General features: G+C 33.4%; 3 protein-coding genes across 6 annotated transcripts; 2 read left to right on the forward strand and 1 right to left on the reverse strand.

Annotated features, from left to right (window-relative positions):
- On the reverse strand, window positions 435-2087 carry LOC18606218. 2 transcript variants are annotated; one of them, XR_001927269.1, is made up of 5 exons: window positions 1328-2087; window positions 1162-1233; window positions 1007-1051; window positions 810-889; window positions 435-542 (listed from the first exon to the last, which is right to left on the reverse strand). XR_001927269.1 is itself a non-coding variant. In XM_007039703.2 (4 exons), the coding sequence occupies exons 1-3, from the start codon at window positions 1919-1921 to the stop codon at window positions 1046-1048; spliced, it is 672 nt and encodes a 223-aa protein (XP_007039765.2). In that variant the 5' UTR covers window positions 1922-2087; the 3' UTR covers window positions 594-889; window positions 1007-1045. The 2 variants fall into 2 exon arrangements, 1 of the variants encoding a protein (XP_007039765.2); XM_007039703.2 differs by lacking the exon at window positions 435-542 and having other exon boundaries at window positions 594-889.
- LOC18606219 (E3 ubiquitin-protein ligase HOS1) lies at window positions 6372-12698 on the forward strand. Its single transcript, XM_007039706.2, has 10 exons — window positions 6372-6639; window positions 6974-7367; window positions 7505-7639; window positions 7738-7913; window positions 8296-8700; window positions 8802-8960; window positions 9879-10376; window positions 10746-10883; window positions 11143-11873; window positions 12033-12698. Exons 1-10 carry the CDS (start codon window positions 6523-6525, stop codon window positions 12190-12192), a joined length of 2913 nt encoding a protein of 970 aa, XP_007039768.2. The 5' UTR covers window positions 6372-6522; the 3' UTR covers window positions 12193-12698.
- On the forward strand, window positions 13230-16629 carry LOC18606220 (probable iron/ascorbate oxidoreductase DDB_G0283291). Of its 3 annotated transcripts, none has more exons than XM_007039707.2 (11): window positions 13230-13444; window positions 13699-13891; window positions 14198-14263; window positions 14403-14454; window positions 14662-14783; window positions 15025-15125; window positions 15204-15262; window positions 15375-15431; window positions 15546-15591; window positions 15929-16008; window positions 16281-16629. In XM_007039707.2, exons 1-11 carry the CDS (start codon window positions 13367-13369, stop codon window positions 16342-16344), a joined length of 918 nt encoding a protein of 305 aa, XP_007039769.2. In that variant the 5' UTR covers window positions 13230-13366; the 3' UTR covers window positions 16345-16629. The 3 variants fall into 3 exon arrangements, with proteins under 3 accessions (XP_007039769.2, XP_017973922.1, XP_007039770.2); XM_007039708.2 differs by lacking the exon at window positions 13230-13444 and adding an exon at window positions 13481-13605; XM_018118433.1 differs by lacking the exons at window positions 15546-15591; window positions 15929-16008; window positions 16281-16629 and having other exon boundaries at window positions 15375-15435.

Genomic DNA, 19318 nt, shown 5'->3' on the forward strand with positions numbered 1-19318 from the left:
GCATCTAAGGTAAGACAATAATTATTAATGAGAACAAGCACCTATAGATTAAGATATGCTAGCAAGTGAATCTTGGTATTGATTGAACCAACAAGCATTACACTTATTTAACCTTCAAAGAATGATACCGTTTTTGACAAGCACCTAAAAGATCCTAGATATGAAGCATGGGCTGACAAAGTCTTCAAACTCAGGCTATGCAAATTTTTAAGTGAGATAATGAGTTTATTCTTGTGAAATGCCATGAAATTTTGTAAAATCAAAATTCTTTATCCCTAAAACATATCATAAAAATTCCCCATGATAAAATCTCCAATTGCAAATGACAATATAGTAAATAAAAGCTAAAAACATATCATAAGGGGTGCCGAAAACAGGAATAAAAAAATGCAACCAACTAATAAATTTTAAACCTTATCAGGTGCTCCACTTGAAGCTCAAAGGAAGAATGCAGTGCCTTCAATAATAAATCAAGTATCTGATTAGGGATTGCAAATTAACTATACGGCTTGAAACTCTGCCCCCCACCGATGTAGGGAAGCCTGTCAAACATTATAAGCAATCAACAGATTAGAGAACTTACAAGACCGAGAATTCGGCATACTGAAATAAAATGCCTTGAAAGAAATTTGCTCTATTTCATCCATATTTCTGTTCATATCTGATGTCTTAAAGGACTAGCATAAAAAAAAAAAAAAAACCACTAAAACTCTATCCTACCTTTACCCTTCTTTGCGCAACACAAAAGAAATTAAATATCTTTCTTCATACTTTTCCTTTTTCTTTACAAACATCATATTTCATTATACCTCAAAAAAATGAGGTCTCAACGTGCCATACCCTACAAAGCTCCCAGATATTCCAAATTCACTAACACCATAACCATCCCCTGCAAACACCATCATCAAACTATTTCAGCTCCGGACATGAAAAGATAACCGAAAAAATCCCAAAATAAGTAAAAACAACATTAAAACACATAAAAGTTAAGAAATTTGGTGACAACCTTTGTATCTGGTTATCTGTTAAGCATCTAAACGCAGATCTATTTCTGTACAAAAAAAAAAACAAAAACAAGACAAGTTAAAAACAAACTCAGTTATCAGCTAATGATCCTTGGAACAAACAAGTTCACATGATAATTTAGATTAAGCGACAGACCTTAACAGGAGCGTCGGCAACACGATAAGCATCAGCCGTTGTACCAACCAACCATAACCCAGGAAAAACAGCCTAAAAAACGAAAAATAAAAAGAATAAATGTTTATCACAAAATCAAGAACAAGAGACAGGAAAAAAACAAAAACACAGAAAGATTTGCTCTTACATCAAGTTGTTTCTGAATATTCTTGGGCCTTTTCTTGGGCCTTCTAGCGGGCCTCGAACCTGTCATCACAAAGATATCTTCTTCAATCTCTTCCCTTGATAAAGCCATCCAAAACTTCCTCTTTTCTTTCTTTTCTACAATCCCTCCATTTTCAGCCAAACCCCTTAATCTCATCGACTTCGGCGCTGCCGTTTCACTCACCTTCTCCATCGCCGTTGTCACCACCGCCGTCGTTTCAACCACGACCTTCCTTGGCCTCAAATTCCACGGTCTCTGCACCGTCTCCTCCTCCTCTTCTTCTTCAGCTTCATTTTTGTGCGGCTTTAACGGCTGCTCTTCTTGTTGTTGTTCTTCGTCTTCACCGTGGCTTTGTTTGATGGGTTTTGGTGGGGGAAGGAAAGATAAGCGTTGAATGCGGGTGGAGCGTGACCCGACACGCGTCGGACGGAGACGGTCGTGGTCCGAGTCGGATTCAGGAGAACGTCGGTGGTCGGCACTGGAGGTTGAAGAACCACCACCTCCGTGGGTCCCCCATTTAAGAAACGGAAAGTTGAAATTGTGTAAAGGCTGAGACTTTACTGGTGCAGTTGCCATCAAAATAATAAAACGAAAACCAACAAAAAGAACAACTATACATAAACGACGACGCTTCTTTGAACCTAAAAAACACAGAGAGAGAGAGCGCGGTGGAGGAAGTGGCGGAGCAAAGGAAGAGCAGCCAAGGAGGAAGAAATATTAATGTGTTTGTTGAAGAACCGAAATTTTGCGTAGGTCACTTATACAAAAGCGGGAGCACCCGGGTTTTTTTCCGTTATGGCATTTTTGACCTTGATCTTTTATTTATTTACATTTTTGTACTCGAAGGGAGATGCTACGCTGGTGTTGTACTTCTTGACGGTTTTGTGACGTTTGATTTGCATATGTGGGTGTACTTTAATTTTAAGCGTCCGATTTACTTTACACCGTTTACATGTGGGACCCATCGACTGTAAAATCAGAGCGGTTGATTTAATAGAAAATTAAAATATATATGTTGAACAAAAAATAATTGAAATTTAAACAATTTTTAAAAGAAGCAAGATACAAACTTTATATTAATAGCAAATGTGATCTTGCTATTAATTTTCACTTACTCTTTCTTGAATTGTTGCATGCAAATATTTATAAATGATGTTGATATAATCCTAATAAGAGGTAGTCAATAATTAATAAACAAATTGTCAAGCAGTTATGATAAATGGTTAATGGTTTATGATTATTTATGGATAAGAAAAAAAAAATTTTAAAGGATGAGAATCATGATAAGGCACTTAGAAACTAAATATATCTTATCAGATACATAGACGAATTATTCCCTTATTATTAATGATCATTTTTTTCAATTTTGATTCTCGAACTTTATTGTTTAGCCTTTCGAAAAAAACTTTATTGTATAATATATTTGGTAATTAGAAAATGTTGTCAAAAATTTATCTCTTATACATGAGTAACAGGCCGAGAATAATAAACCATTTTCTAGATTTATTAATTACAAAAACAATTCTTATTGTTGTGAGGGATTTAGATTTGGACCCATCTATGGTTATATAAATTCCAACACTAAGATAACTTGCATATTTATATGTAATAAGCTTAAGGGAAAATAGAAAAAAAAAATACAAGCACGAATAATTTAATTTCATAAGAAAAAACTACAAAAACAAGTATATCAAGGTGTAAATCTTGCATAGATTTGGTCAATATACATTTCTACATAAAAGTGAAATTTTTGTACTTTCCACATTTATCTTTTTGAAAAAATTAATTCACGTTCTAAATATTCACTGCTTATTAAGTATTTAAAAGAAAAAAAAAATTCAGTTTCCCTTAGCTAATCATTTAAATATATGTATAACCTTTTATTTTGAATGAAAATATGGTTTTATATATTGCTAACCTGAAATTTACACTAGGAAAATATGTTTTGTACTTCTAAGATTAAATTATTCTTTTTTTCCATTTAAACTTGGACGGGTAGAGAATACAGATCAGCAGGGAGAACAGCAAAGCTTCCACAATGAACAATTGATAAACGTTTCTTAAGTATTTCTTCATTTCCAAACTATCCTTTGTCCTCCTGCTAGGTTTGCTAATCGGGTTTTTTCTTCACGTGGATTTTATATTTTGTAGGTATAATATTTTTAAAAATTCATTTTTTTAAAAATAAAAAATTATATTCATATCATATTATTGTATCGTATATAAAATTATCAAATATAATATCATGGTATTAGCCCTTGATTGGTAGGTTTTCGATTGGGAAAAGACTAATCCCAAGGTTCATACTTTGGAAGTTGTCAAATATGAATAGAAAATTGAGTAGAAGAAAATTAAGTGCGCAAGGGCCAAAACGTGAAAATTGAATACATATACAAGAAAAGAAAATTCCAAAAGTCAAAGGAATACTACTCTTTGAATCGGATGGTATCTAGCTAGAAGCTTTGTTTGTTTCAAGTTAAAACATGATTCGAAAACAAAAAGTGTCTGCTACGACCTCTGCTCTGATAACCGAAAGGAAATTTCACGTTAGAAAATGATAACTTCTTTGATGGGTTAAGTTTGGAATCTCCCTAATGCCTTCGTGGAAAATACACTACTTATTTTCCATCGTAAACATAGAAAATACTAACTTTTTTATTTTATTATTCATCACTTTCATCCTTCAAAGCTCTTTATTGCCACTTTATTTCTTAAATTATTATCTTATTTAAAAAATAAATTTAAGTGTTGATGAACTTGAATCAAATTAAACATATATAAAATATAAATAATTTGTATATATAAGCTCTTTTGGATTAAATAAACTTTTATTTAATTCATATAACTTTTAACACAAATTTGCCATAAAATATATCAAATATGGCAGTGGATATATATATTTTTTTGGAAGTAAACAGTGGATAATTTAATAGTAAGAATTCAAAAATAAATTAGTCAAAGTTAAGCCCCACTTGCTTTTTTTTTTCTTTTTTATATCTATTCGTTTTTCTTAAGTTGGTGCATTGAGGATAGTTTTTTAGTTAACCCAACTTATTTTTTGAGTTAAATATCAAAAAAAAAAATTTGACAACTGATAAAACACAAAATAGGCATAATGGTTGAAAAAAACTTCAAATTATTTTAAAAAATTCAAATAAGTCGTGAATACGTTTAATTAAATTTATATATTGTTATTTTTAATCAAATAGGTTAAATTAATTATTATTAATCAAAATATCGTTTATCTTTTTATGTTAACATAGTGTTGGCATACAATATTAAAAATACCGTATCATTATGTCATAGTTACTATCCATTATCGTATGTCAATATGTCATATTAGTATTATGAAATATAAAATGATAAGTAATAATAACTGTTCTATTTGATTCAAAAAAATATAAAAACATAATTCAATACAATAAAATAATAATTTTTTATTTAAATTTTGTAATAATTCAACATAAGAGTTTAAATGAATTTGAGTTTAGGTTAATATAATAAATATGATTAGTACACAATTAAGACCTATTTATTGATTTATATAAATACTAATATTTTTATGATGATTAATATTTAATAATATTGAATTTTATTATATTTGGTAAATATTGTTATATTTATACTTTTTATTGTAAATTTGAATAATAAAATCATATTTTACTTGTACATGTTTTAATTTAATTGTTCTAATGATATTAATCATATCAATTGCATGTTAATTATATTAATTAATACAAATTATAAATCATATAATTTTTAATTGTATTAATTATATCGCATCGTATAAAATTTAACACTACACATTTTATAAATGTGTTAATCTTATCGTGTTATATTACACATTTATTAAACGTATTAGTCTATCCTATGTTTACATGACATGGAAATACAAACTGTTAAGTCTACATAGTACAATGATTTTTGATATTTTATTTACTTTTATTTGTGTAATTGTTACTATTATTATTGAAAAAAAAAAGCAAGGTTTCTAATTGTAGGAGAAAATAAAGGAACAAGATTTGATAAATGGGAATGTGGTATGACTGATTGGCAAATTATCAACTGTATGTAATAAATTGTATTTGAGGTGTAAAGATAATTACAAATTAGATACATATTTAATATAATATAATAAATCATAGTTATTATGTTACAAAAACATGAAAATATTACCTGAGATTTAAAAATCGAAAACATGGTGATTACCATATTTTAATATAATATTATAAAAATTATTTACGAATTTTTTAACAATTGAGATCTCTCTTTATATATAAAGAATTTCGATTCCATATATGAAGGCTCACAAAATTTTATTCAAGAGAGATTTCACTCCTCAACAACAAACTATATTTAACTTGAATTAAAAAAGTTTTCATTATAATTTTCCATGTTGAATTGAAGATAAAAAAAATTATTGATTTAAAAAAAAATTATCACGAGTCAAAATTTAAGTCTAATTTCATACAGCCTTAAGCTTTAAAAATACACTATATTTTACAAATGTAAAATTTATAATATTTTATTTCATTCAAAATTAATAATATTTTATCTCATCTGTTGTACTGACTATTTACCCTTAAAAAAGAGAAACTCTTATTGTGACAAAAATATTATTAGTAAAAAAAAAAAAAACCACACCTTCCGATGGGGTCTGTTGACCCTGTCTGGTGTCTCGCGTTTCAAGCCCCTCCAAACCGTTCGACTAGTCAATTTTTGTCAACTAACGACAGGTAATGCCTTCTTTTCTTCTTTCATTTTGATTGTAAAACCTTTTTTTCTTTTTCTAAATAATGTATAAATTTGTTGGGTACAATAATGGTCTTATATTTTTTAATAAAAAATAAAAAAGTTAAGACCAGATCATTTATTTCATTGTGGGCTGATTCAATCATTGATATAAAGCGAATAAATACTGGGCTTGGGCCACCTGACCGACCCGACTCAAACCCATTTTTCCTCGTCCCATGATTGCGAAAACACCAAATTGGCATTCGCATCTCCAAATTCAAAAAAAATTTCTGTCCCTCAAAAATTCTTTTTTTTTTAATTGAATTTTCCGCTCAATTAGCTCTAAGCCCTTGAAGACACTCTTTAAGTCTCAAGCTTCACTCACTTTACATCATTTCCTCTTCATTTTCCGAAACAAATCCTTACCAAAACTGACAAACGAAATGGAGAAAACCGAAATCAACGGTCCGATTTTCCCTTCAAGCTCCACAAGTAACGTTCGCGCGGTTAGATCGCCAGCTCCTCCTCTTCAACCTAACTTCAGTAGCCGAGCTGTTCAGGTACATATCCCAGCAGGCTGCAAAAACCCTAACTCTTTGTGTTTCTTTAGGGTTTTAGTTTTTTTTAAAATTATTTTATATCTTTTTTGCCGCTTTTAATGGTACTGTAATCAGGTACTAAGTTCACATTTGCTTGCATATAATTGATTGTATTAGAAACTTTTTTTTACAAATAGTAGGGTTTAAGTTCAATTAATTTGTTTTTTTATTTAAATTTAGTTGAGGTGAATTTATAGCGTATGTAATGATAGAATGTACTATTATATAGCTTGGGTAATGTTTACCGGAGATTTATATTGTGAGAAATTATATTTCGTTCTAATTTAAATTTCAGGAAGCTTTGGAACGCTTGGCTTCCATCGACCTTACTGAGTTATTCAATGAAGCAAAAGTTGAGTACTGCCGAGCAACTAGAGATTTAAGAAGCTGTGGACGTTATGTACAGTATGTGTTGTACTCGTGTGGACATGCCTCATTATGTGCGGAGTGTAGTCAACGGTGTGATCTTTGTCCAATTTGTAGAATCCCATTGATGAAAAGTGGTAATACTAGAATTCGCCTTCGCCTTTATGATGAGTGTATAGATGCTGGCCTCATTTTGAGAAGAGGTGATGAGAGGTTTCAAGATAAAGAAGATAGGGATAATCAGCTGACTGCTGATGTTCAACGTCTTTATTCTTTTCTTGATGTAGCCTTGGAGAATAACTTGGTTTCTTTGGTTTGTCATTGTATCCTTTTGCTGTTTTTTTATGTCAAGTTTTAGTATATTGATTTGTTTATATTTTTATAACATGTCCCAAATACTGCTGTCTTGGGCATATGTTAGAAATTCATGTTTCCTTTAACAGAAAAAAAAAAAAAACAGATGTCACAGATATATGTATGGATGAAACTGCTGTTTCCAGTGATGCTGTCACTGCTTTGTTGCTGGATGAGAAGGTTGTGAAGGATTGGGTGAAGCGGACATTTAAAAACATTGCAATAGAACTTCAAGGGATATGTATCCTTATAAATTTTTTGAAATTCTTTTAGAACTATACTATTTTGGTAATTTGCCCATGCCATATATGTTGGGTGTTCCCTAACTGTTTTTATCAGATTATCTTGAGGTAGAAGAGATGAAAAGTAGGTTAGGTTCCCTTCTAAAGTTTTCAGTACATCTAGCCGGCTTATCCTGTGTACTTGAAGTTTTGGAGTCATCTTTCAAGGGCCGTCTTTTGGCACAGCTCCATGACTTGCACCACCTTCAAGAGAGTATATTGAAGACGAAGCAGGTTTGGTTCAAATAAGCAAACTTTTTACCGTATTTTACCATCTCTCAGTTGCAATTTGTTTGTAGCAAAGTCTCAGAACCTGCAATCTTGAAAACCAACTAATTAAAGAATGACAGTAGATGGAGTGTAGAATTTGTGAGAAACTAATCAATGTCATTTGATCATTGTACTTATCTGAACTTCTGGTGGTAATGCTGCTCTCTGTATTTTTTGTCTTTGAATACTATACATTATTGTGTCATTAACATCATTAAAATTCTCATTTTAGTATTTCACTGGAAAATTGAAGAAAGAGTGTCTGAGTAAACCTTACAGCTTATATAGGTATTTCCAGTCATGCAATTATCAATATTTTCTGACAGTATTTGTTCTAAATTTTCAGCATCTTGAGATAGCAATATGGTGTATAAGGCATCAATTCTTGGAACATGTGAGGTCTCGTCATACTAACTTCACATCCTGGCGTAATCTTGTCCGTGAAAGGAAATCAGCTGCAATTAAGCGTGCATGGCCTGATGTGGTAGATCACTCAGCTGACCCCACCGGACAGGCTGGTTCTCTTTTCATTGAAGATGCACTAGCAAATCTTGAAATAGAGCAGGCATATGACCAGGAGATAGGAGAAGAGTCAGATTTTCCATTTTTGCAGAAGAACGGAGCCTTGCCCTTTTTTAGGTCTAAAATAGAGGGAATGACAGGATGTTATCCTTTCGAAAACCTCCGAGCTGCTGTGGACATACTCTTTCTACGCGGTAGTTCTGATTTGGTGGTTGCAAAGCAAGCAATTGTATCCTTGTCTCTTTGATGTGATTTTCATTTAGGGTTCTTGTGTCGATTGGGCATATTTTAGTTAGGCGAATTTCTATAATTTTCTTAACTGAGATGCAGTTACTATATTACCTGTTTGATCGGCATTGGAGTATGCCTGAAGAAGAATGGAGACATATCGTGGATGACTTTGCAGCCTCCTTTGGTATAAGCAGGCATTCATTGCTTGAATCATTCACTTTCTGTCTTCTGGATGATCACTCAGATGAGGCTTTGCTGGTAATTTCTGTAATCATTCTTGCAAAAGCTTGTTGAGTCTAAATGCCTATTTTTGCTTGTTGCCATGGCACTGTACACATTTCAGATTAATCATATAAATTTGTGCCTATTTCATTTGCTTCTTTAACTTCCTGTGACCTCCTAATTAAATCGATTGGTCCGATTATTACTATTGCCATTAAATTATACTATGGTGTGTAGATTGGTAGGTGACTTTCCAGGTTGCATACGGAAGTGACTTTTGCAGTATATCTAAATGCTTTCTATTCTAACATGAATGCTCAAGCGTTGACATAAGCTGTACCTGTACTGACAAGATGTGAATATAGCATACCTTTGTTACTGTATAGTGGATTTTACTGTTGCTGGTTAAATCTCAAACTAATTGGTATCATGTTTTATGTTTGACCACTAATTTTGTCCATAGTAGGTTCTTTTGTTTTCACCCAGAATAAATGGTCATTTCTTTTTTAATGTGAATGCTCAAGCTTTGACATAAGCTGTACCTGTACTGAGAAGATGTGAATATAGCATACCTTTGTTACTATATAGTGGATTTTACTGTTGCTGGTTAAATCTCAAACTAAATGGTATTTTGTTTTATCTTTGACCACTAATTTTGTCCACAGTAGCTTCTTTTGTTTTAATTGTGAATTCTAATAGACTAATATCTAAGTGAATTAATATAGTTCCTCCAACTCCACTCTCTGCCCAATCAAAGAGAAATGTTTTGAGTTTAAAGAATCCAAAATAATTATTTAACTATATTACTGTGGTCCATTGTCTTGTATGGAATCACAGTGCTTGTTGAATTTAGGGGATGCCAATAAGGAACTATTTTCTGTCCTTCCAGCTATGCTCATTCACTCTTAATATTATTATATGTTCTGATTATTTTCCCTAAATCATGTTTCTTAGGAATGTCATCAACTTCTTCCAGAGATCTGTGGCCCAGCAACTCATCCTAAGATTGCACGAGTTCTGTTAGAAAGGCAGAATCCTGAGGCAGCTCAAATGGTTTTACGTTGGTCTGGTCGTGATGGTGGATCACAGTTGGTTTTGCTTAGTGAGGCTGTCACTATTGTTCGGGTGAAAGTGGAGTGTGGGCTTTTGACTGAAGCATTTACATATCAGCGAATGCTTAGTACAAAAGTCCGGGAAAAGAAGTTCAACTATGGACCAAGTGGGGAGGCATTTGATGATCTGAAAGGTCAATGCAGGTCCTGGATGGACTGGATAGAAGTATTGGTCACTGAGTTTTGTTGTTTATGTATTCGGACGAACTTGGTAGATCGAATGATAGAGTTGCCGTGGAATTCTGATGAGGAGAAATATATCCACAAATGCCTGTTAGATTGTGCTGCCGATGACCCTTCAACTACAATGGGAAGTCTCCTTGTTGTGTTCTATCTTCAGGTAAATTAGAGAATAATGAAAGATTAATGAAGGGATATCATCTTGACTCCTATGTTGTTAATGTGATGTCTAGATGTGTACTGCATGGAATGGTGTAACATTTAGGTTGGGCTCTATGGGGTAAAATGGGGGCTGTATATTGTTGGCTACTCGTCTTATGTTTATGCCTTTCATTCTTATCATGATTTACATTTTATTACTGTTAGATGCTATATAATTCTCTTTATTGCCTGATACTATGGATTGCTCATCACTTTCAGGATTGCTTCTTTCTAGGTTGAATAGATGATTATTACTATGTATTAATTGCAATAAATTTGATCAGTGTATCACTCAAGCTTATGAACTTGTTTTCTGTTACTAATCCAGCGCTATCGATATGTTGAGGCATATCAAGTTAATCTTAAACTTTGGAGCTTGGAGCAAGACTTCATTGCAAATGATTCTGTCAATGAAGAAGTTCTATCCAGAATGGAATCACAACGTCAGAAAAGAAAAGAATTGGTTGTAAGTGCTTTGAACTTTGAGGGTATTCTCATTGCTGCTATAACAGTAATTCAATTCTGTCATTTTTTATTGGTTTCTTTTTTTTTTTTGGGAGGGGGGTGGGTGCTTCTTTCTTCATCTTTATGGTTTTGGATTTGATCTTGTTTAATAAACTAATTTAAGAATGAATTTGATTTCCATGCTTGGTCCAGTTTAAGGGCACTGGTAGCAAATAGCATTCATGATGAAACTACTGACTTCCTTACTTTTTCTTCAACAGGATAAAGGTATAGAATTGCTGCCAGAAGTCCTGCAGCAACAAGTAAAGACTGGTACATTGTCTGATATAGTGGTTGCTTCTGGTCAAGAGGATGAAATGCCAGCAAGATCTAGTCTTCCCGAGTTGCAAGAACCAAAGTCAGCCTGTTTGTTGGTTCCCTCCACTTCTGATTCCATTTTTCTACGAACAGACCATATGGCTACTCCTTTGAGACCACCAGTTTTTGAAATTCCTAAAATATTTGGTGGATATGTCAACAATTCTCACATTCAAGCTGGTAACCAGGGATCTTCTTCAATTCTCCAGGGGAGGTTATTTGCAGATGCAGAAAGAGTATCAAATGTTGAAGTAGCCAAAAACATCAAATTTGATGACATCTCAAGTTCTGGACTTTGTCGTGCAAGTCTCACATATGCTACACCATTAAAAGGAATCAGTCAGAGTCCATCGAGGGAGCTTCCAAACAGACACCTTCAAGAAAAACAATCTGATAAAATCATTTCAGAGGGTGAGCAAAATGGTTTTGTTAACCAAATCCGCAATACAAGTCCTCCATATTCCCGAAGGGTGACAGCTAATCCTGTATCAACACCTAGCAATAGCTATGGTTTGTTTAAAGGTTCTGCAAATAACCTGCGTTCAAATATTTCTAGTAAGAGGGGCCAATCAGATAGAGATGATGGACATTGGAAAGTGCCTCCTACAGAGGACTTAATGGATGTCTCTTGGAGGTAAAGATTTTTAATTTCTTTTCTTGTTCTCTCTTTCCTTTGCAACTGTCTTATGTTAATTCTCTCAATATGGTTCTAGATGTTGTGATAACTACAGATGGGTGGAACTTTTACCATATCATCTTGTCACCTTGTTTATGATTTTTGGCCTATTTGCAGCCATGGAGAGAGGTCTTCTGAGGACAGAAATGCAAATGTGGGGCTGAGATGGAGATCTGATGAAACTAGTGATGAGGAAGAGCAGAGTCCAGAGAGAACTGTAGAAGTCGGTGCAACCCCCATGAGGGGATATAGAACAAGGAGATTTGCCCGAAGATGAAAGATCTCATTGCCAATGTAATACACCATTCTCTTATCTGAATATATATTCTTGCCCTTTTCGTAACGAATGAACCAGAAGTGACCAAGTGACCCAAACCTGTAAATTTGGGGGAGAGTTACTTTGCTCATGTTTCACAGTTTCCATGGGAGAGGGAGAAAGGGCCAACTCTGCCATATACTGGTCTGGTATTCGCATATATCACAAACCCAGAGCAGTGGGGCAATGGGCCATGGTTGTCTTCTTGATATCATTATGAAACAAAGTTTTTGGATAATTGAAGGGGGATCAATTCATCAAGGATCACCCATATTTTTTTGTATTTTTTTTTTTCTAAAAGTGAGCTCAAGGCAGCATTTTTCATAGTTCTCAGTTTGTCGAGCTGTAACCCAACTTTTCTATCTTTTTATGTTTCTTTCGAAAAAGAAAAAACACAGTTTTGCATGCTGAATTAGAGAAAGAATGTTTAGTCGAGGAATCAAAATCAATGGAGTATTCGGTATATGCTTTAATGAGTAAGAAAAAAAAAAGTTTATTTAATCCTTGGAATGTAACCGACTTTATTATATATTAAGTTTTATATATTTGAATATTTGATTTAATGATAAGTATGTATATTTTTTTAAAAATAAAAATCAATGATAAAGTAAGGGAATAAGAATCAACAATTAATATGTTATGAAAGGACATAAAACTCAATTAATCAAAATAAGATGAGATAAATAAATGATATATAATTACCCTTTATTTTTTAAAATGAAGATCTCAAATCAAAGTTTATGCATGCATTTTACGTTTTTTTTAATATTTTTATTCTCTACTTTATACTTCCTTGGAAAAAACAAGAGAGTAATCTCAACAATTAAAGAAAAGCTTTGTGGACTTTTAGAAAGACAACAATTAAGAAGCAAACAACCTTATATTTATAGATATAGATATGTACGAACGAATGTAATTGGTGCCCCATTTCCTGCCCCCTCTATGAAATTATGCCATCTGTCCAATAAATGGAAGTTATTAACGGCACGTTAACTCCCGTCTTTTTTTTCTTTTCCAATGTTTCCAATCGTTACTCTCCAGTTTTTGCTACAATCTCAAGAATCCCGAAGATTTGCATTCTATATGAACAGCTCCAAAACTTCGTACCCAATGCAGCGGAAACCAGGAAAAAAAAATGTCTGAAGCTCTTCAACTCCCCATTGTTGACTTGTCCGCACCAGATTGCATCTCAACTGCCAACGCTATCCGTCAGGTTTCTTTCTTTCTTTCTTTTGCTTCTAGCATGTCAAATATAATGTTTTTTCTTTTACTCTTTGTTCAATCCTTAGGTAGTTGCAGTTTGGATCTGTAAATTTATTGTTGTAAAGATGCTGTTTAGGAAGCTGGAAACAGCACAACCCTGCACGTATGAAGGTTTATGTGCCTCCAAATGCAATAAAATTTGCTTTTCGGATTAGGAGATTCAACTTGCTCTCAGAATTGGCTATAATATTTGTATCTCAACAGGCTTGCATGGACCATGGTTTCTTCTACCTTGTGAATCATGGGGTGGAGGAAGAATTGCTTAAGGAAGTTTTTGAGCAGAGTAGCAAGTTTTTTTCACTCCCAGTTGAAGAGAAGATGAAATTGGCTAAAAAGAATCACAGAGGTTACACAGCGCCCTATGCTGAAAAACTCGATACTTCTTTAAATACCAAAGGTATTTTTTAATTAACATTCTCTTTTTCTTCTTATTGTTTTTTACTTATTTTTTCTTAAGTTGCCTGTTCAATGATCATGTCAACGAGTTTGATGTGAGATACTAGTGGAATTAAACAGAGACCAAAAAAAATGAACTTGCTTGCTGATCAGGATCTTTATGCTTTTGATTTTGAATTCTTTTCCTATACTCTGTTTGTGACCCATTATTTGGATCTACCCATTTTAGTCGAGTTACTTTGCTTTGTTTCTTCCTGATTTATATATATGATGCAAGATTGTGCACTTGTGACTGGTTGGAAAACAGGTGACAGCAAAGAAAGTTTCTATATTGGTCCCTTAGCTGATAACCTCAACCAGTGGCCTTTAGAAGGTATGTATGGTTTTCTTATGCAAAAACATTTTGTAAAAGTTGTCCCAAATTTCTTGATTCATCCTTTGTTTAGATAGTTTCTTCATATAAAAAGTTTAAATGAGTTATAATCCGATGTTTTCTGGCAAGGAAATTTCAGAAGATCTGCCATCTTGGAGAAGCACAATGGAGACTTACCATAAGAAAGTGCTGTGAGTCCCCTGCTGTTAATTTACGTGTTGGTATTTGTGGTTTTCTGATGAGAATAAAAATTGCTCATTGATTATATATTGCTTGAAAAATTCTATGAGATACCTCTGCCCGTAGGACATTATTTTAGTGGCAGAAGTATTTCAGAATTCGAGCTTGTAGAATGAAAATACTGCAAGATTTACATGGTGGCAAATTTGCTGCCTCAGGTGTGCTGGGACTAGATTAATTTCTTTAATTGCGCTGGCTTTGAAATTGGATGAGGATTTCTTTGAAAAGGTGGGAGCACTGAATGAACCATTGGCATTTTCTCGCATGTTACACTATCCAGGTATAATAGCACTAATTGTGTTCTTTATATTTGTTTTAGCCATTGATTGATGTGAAGTTTTTATGGAACCTTTTTTTCCTACTTTTTCCTTTTCTTCATTAAGATTTTGCCTTGTACATGTAGATATTTAACAAAACTTTCCCTTCTAGTGAAGAAATATGTGGATAAAAAACAGATGATGAGAAGTTCAGAGCCGTAAAACCTTAAAAGATGACGTTCTGTTTCTTCATTTTGATGTTAGGGGACTTGGACTCCTATAGTGAAGAAATATATGGTGCTTCTGCTCATTCAGATTATGGAATGATCACTCTTCTGGTGACTGATGGTGTTCCAGGGCTTCAGGCATGTTTCCTGTCAATAATATGCAACCCCTAAATTCTGAATTTCGATCCAACATCTCTTTCACCTTTGTGCTAACAGGTTTGCAGGGAGAAATCCAAGAAACCACAAGTTTGGGAGGACGTGCCAAGCATGAATGGGTGAATATAAATGGTGGCAGATTGTTCATGTGCAGAACTACTGGTTTAAATGGAAACCACATAGTTATATCTTGTCAAATCCAGCCTCTTAACATTGGATTTGAATCTGCAGGGCATTCATTGTTAACATTGGGGACATGATGGAGAGGTGGACCAATTGTTTGTTCCGGTAATTGAGTTGCCTTTTATTTTAAATAGCTTTGGATGCATCTCTTGGAGGATTTTACAAAATAACAATGTCACTGTCTGTGTATCTCCTCTAATTTCTGTCATCAATTTTTAGGTCAACACTGCACAGAGTGCTGCCACCTGGACAAGAACGCTACTCTGTAAGTTTCCTGTTCTACTTCCATTGTCATTTCTTGTCTGTGGTTAAGAATAATCGTTGCACATCATCTTCTGGAAAGTTCAATTACGGTAGAAAGTTTTTGTTGAATATTCTTTTAATTTTGGCAAGCTTCACATCGGGGTGATATTATCTGTTCATGATGTGATGATTTGATGAGGACCAAAAGATTGAATTGAAGTGCAGTCACTTCTCTCAGAATCCATTCCAGTCCAAAGTCTCCAGTAGAATTAATAATCGTTGCACATGGTTTATTCTATCACTTTTCAATTGAGGGAGGCCTTTCTCTGTCGTGAAAGCTTTATTATGCAACATTTCAGGTGGCATTCTTCATAAATCCCAACAAAGACTGTATCGTTGAATGCTTGGAAAGCTGTTGTAGCGAGTCTTGTCCCCCAAGGTATTGAAACTGGTGCTCTAGCTTGATGTTTATGGTGTTAATTATAGTTAAAAGTTCAGCACATCTTACCTGTTTATCCCCAATAACTGAAATCTAACAATGGGGTTGTTCGGTTCTAATACAACTGATAGGCAAATAAGATCTGCATTGTGTTGTTTGCCGTTTTCCCCTGATGGCTTATTCAAGAAAGCTGATGGGCAATGTTGCACGTTTTTATTGCATACGCATCTCATCAACAAGGGGAGGTAACATATTTTTGTTCTTACCTGCAGATTTCTACCCATCCGTTGCTTAGACTACCTGGAAGAGCGCCTTAGACTTACATATGGCTCCTAGTTAAAAGCCAAGCGCCGTTTTCACAGATTGCATGCTACATCTAGTTGTGTCAAGCTCTCTGGTTATAAAGAAATTGCAAACATTGCAGTATCAATACTTTCACAGCTACAGAGGAGCAGCCCTCAGTAATAATGATACTGTAATAATCAGACCAATGACAATAAAAATGGAAGAAACAGAAAAAGACTATCTAATTTGCTTGTTCTATGTATTCTTCGCTACCAAAATTCATTGCTATTATCTTTTAGTTCCTTATAAAATGGATAGAGAGAGATTTGATTCTAAGCATCTTGTGGCTGATACGGCATAACATCAAGACAATTTAGGAACAAAGATTGGTATAACCCATCCCAAGTGGATGCTAGATGCTGGGTTCCTGTTCACCATATAAAAGTGAATATCAGATTCCACCAAACCTTGCATTTTGCGTTGAAGGCCTGCCCTTACGAATGCAGCTGATTTTGCACATTCTGGCCCTCGAAAAGACTTAAACCAGCGGCCAGCTTCTCCCATGCTTAGGGAACTTGGGAAAGTAACGAGTGAACGTAGAAGGGTGACAAGTCAAATCTGAAAGACAGATGAGAAACGTAGTACTGCAATAATTCTCATGTGTCACAGCTTCCGAGGAGGTAAGGGTCAAGTGGGACATATCAGTTGTCTTGTCGGTGGCATTTCAAGTGTCTGGCTGGCTTTGTGGAAAATATAGCAATAAGGCTGATTAGATTATCCAAATTCTGCCTTCACAGTCAAGTTCATTGCCAGTCATTCATGTCGATTGTTAAGAGTCTTTTCATCTCAAAGGAAAAGGTTTTGCTACTGAAGAGTTGAGAGCTGACTTGGGAATTGTTTCTCATCAGGCATACGTTGACCATGGAGTCTTCGTATTATGAATCAAGGGGTGGAGGAAGAACTGCTTAAGAAAGTTTATGAGCAGAGTAACAAGTTTTTCTCAGTCCCAGTTGAAAGAGAAGATGAAATTTGCCGTCAAGAATCGCAGAGGTTATACAGGGATCTACGATGAGAAAAATACGTATGCTATGATTGGTGACGATGAGAAGGGGATTAAAATCCTTAAGAATTTTTTTTGAAAAATAAGAATTATCTTCAAAATTAATAGCTTATTCATGTAAATATATATATTTAATTATTTCATATACCAAGACTATATATAATTTGTCACAAAGACTTTAAATATATTATTACAATAAATTTGGATTTGAACTACATTTATTTTGTGCAGTATATGTATTTATATTGTAAACATTTAAAAAAGTGTTGTTATTTAAAACTTTAAATTACTCTTTTTTTTTATTTTTAACAACAATTAGTAAAATGTAGTTAGTATATGCAGCTTCTATAATTGTATTTTATTCAGAATGCTATAAAAATTTTGAATTGTGTAACCAAACTCGAAGAAATGCCGTTATAAAGTAAAAAAAAAAAAAAATTACAACAAAAAAAATTTGAATTGTACGACATAAAAAAAAAGCCAAAAGTCAAATTTATTGCAAGGTATAAACTTTAATTCTTATTTATACTGGTATATCTAGACTTATTTATTTAAAAAAATTTTGTATCATTAATTTAAGCGTTTTTAGAGTTAAATTTACGACCTTAAAATTAAATCAAGTAAAACAAATTACTAGAACGCCTAAGATTTACAAACTATTAGATTTAAAAGATAATTTCATTAAAAAAAAATCTCTCTCCATAGAAAGTATATAGCACACTACGAAAGTCACAGTTACGGTATTAGATTGATCAAGAATATTCTATAATTTAATTTTCATACTTGAATCTTCTAAAATTGAACTTTATTTTCGATTGCATAAAGCTAACTTTAGATATACAAGTTACAAGGGAGACATACTGGATTAACAATGTTGTATTTTATTTACCGGATTTCTAATTTAGTTAGGCTACATCTAAAGATGTCAAGGGAGGATATAACAAAGATTCTATTATGAAATGTTCATGTCCAAAACCAAATTTAAGCACGATGATGTTCAGATTAAAAAAAATTAGTGACATATTTTGTTTATATAATTCTGTTGAATTAAATTTAAATATTGTGTATAATTTGAAAGTTATAAATAAAAACAAAATCAGAAAATTAATATATCGTTATTAAAGAGTTAAATAAATTAATGAAAGTTTTATTAAAAGAAAAAGTTTAGGGAGAAGATGAGTCATAATTTTTGGAATAATTTTACCTTAAAATTGAATTTGAAAAACATCATAAGGTAATAATGTATAAGGTTTTCATGTCGGGAAAAAATTAATTTAATGAATTAATTGAATAAATAAAGTAATCTTTTTTTTTTGTCTTTCCAAAAAAAACACTTTTATCTTATTTTTTTAACTTATGATGTTATTTGTAAATTATCCTTATAGTTAAAGTGGCCTGACATTTTCCCTTTTTATTTTTTTCTCTTAATAAAATTGTTATTGATTTAGAAAGAATATTTAAAAAAAGAAAAAAAAGAAAAAATGCCATTCTCGGAATGAGAAATAAAGAAGCAACCAATCCTACGTTATGGTGGTTGAGTGATGTGGGCCTTTGAAGAGATGCACTGGGCTTTTCCTTAGCCGACAAATTTGTTCGATTTACACTAACGCAAGAATCTTCGCGACCTTTTTTTTGCAAAATCACCAAACTCGGTGGAACTGATTTGAGTTGACCGGGTCAAAACAGAAAAATACTATTTAATCCTGACGCTAATTGGCCTATAAATTTTATTCCTTGGCGGTGTTTTTAAGCCTCAAGGCACAGAGCCAGCAACGGCTATCCCCGCCTTCCTCTTAGTCATCTCCTTTCTCACGCTTCCCACCTTCTCTCTCCTGCCGAACGCTATCCTTCTCAACGCACCACCACCGTGGAGCCGCCGCTTCAGTGGAACAACCTCCTCCACGGTTAACACTTCTTCAATTCAACAGCATTCCTCGACAAACGCCAACGACGAGTCACAGAAAG

The sequence above is a fragment of the Theobroma cacao genome, chromosome 3 (assembly GCF_000208745.1).
Source record: "Theobroma cacao cultivar B97-61/B2 chromosome 3, Criollo_cocoa_genome_V2, whole genome shotgun sequence".
In the NCBI taxonomy this organism is placed as follows: domain Eukaryota; kingdom Viridiplantae; phylum Streptophyta; class Magnoliopsida; order Malvales; family Malvaceae; genus Theobroma; species Theobroma cacao.

Bases quoted from the DNA above. Each gene is read 5' to 3' on its own strand.
- LOC18606220 (XM_007039707.2), top strand. From the start codon at position 13,367: ATGTCTGAAGCTCTTCAACTCCCCATTGTTGACTTGTCCGCACCAGAT. The intron at 13,892-14,197 runs GTATTTTTTAAT...GTTGGAAAACAG, and splicing joins TACTTCTTTAAATACCAAAG to GTGACAGCAAAGAAAGTTTC. The intron at 15,432-15,545 runs GTAATTGAGTTG...ATCAATTTTTAG, and splicing joins TGGACCAATTGTTTGTTCCG to GTCAACACTGCACAGAGTGC.
- LOC18606218 (XM_007039703.2), bottom strand. From the start codon at position 1,921: ATGGCAACTGCACCAGTAAAGTCTCAGCCTTTACACAATTTCAACTTT. The intron at 1,234-1,327 runs GTAAGAGCAAAT...TTCGTTTTTTAG, and splicing joins ATATTCAGAAACAACTTGAT to GCTGTTTTTCCTGGGTTATG.
- LOC18606219 (XM_007039706.2), top strand. From the start codon at position 6,523: ATGGAGAAAACCGAAATCAACGGTCCGATTTTCCCTTCAAGCTCCACA. The intron at 7,640-7,737 runs GTATCCTTATAA...TGTTTTTATCAG, and splicing joins AATAGAACTTCAAGGGATAT to ATTATCTTGAGGTAGAAGAG. The intron at 8,961-9,878 runs GTAATTTCTGTA...CATGTTTCTTAG, and splicing joins ACTCAGATGAGGCTTTGCTG to GAATGTCATCAACTTCTTCC.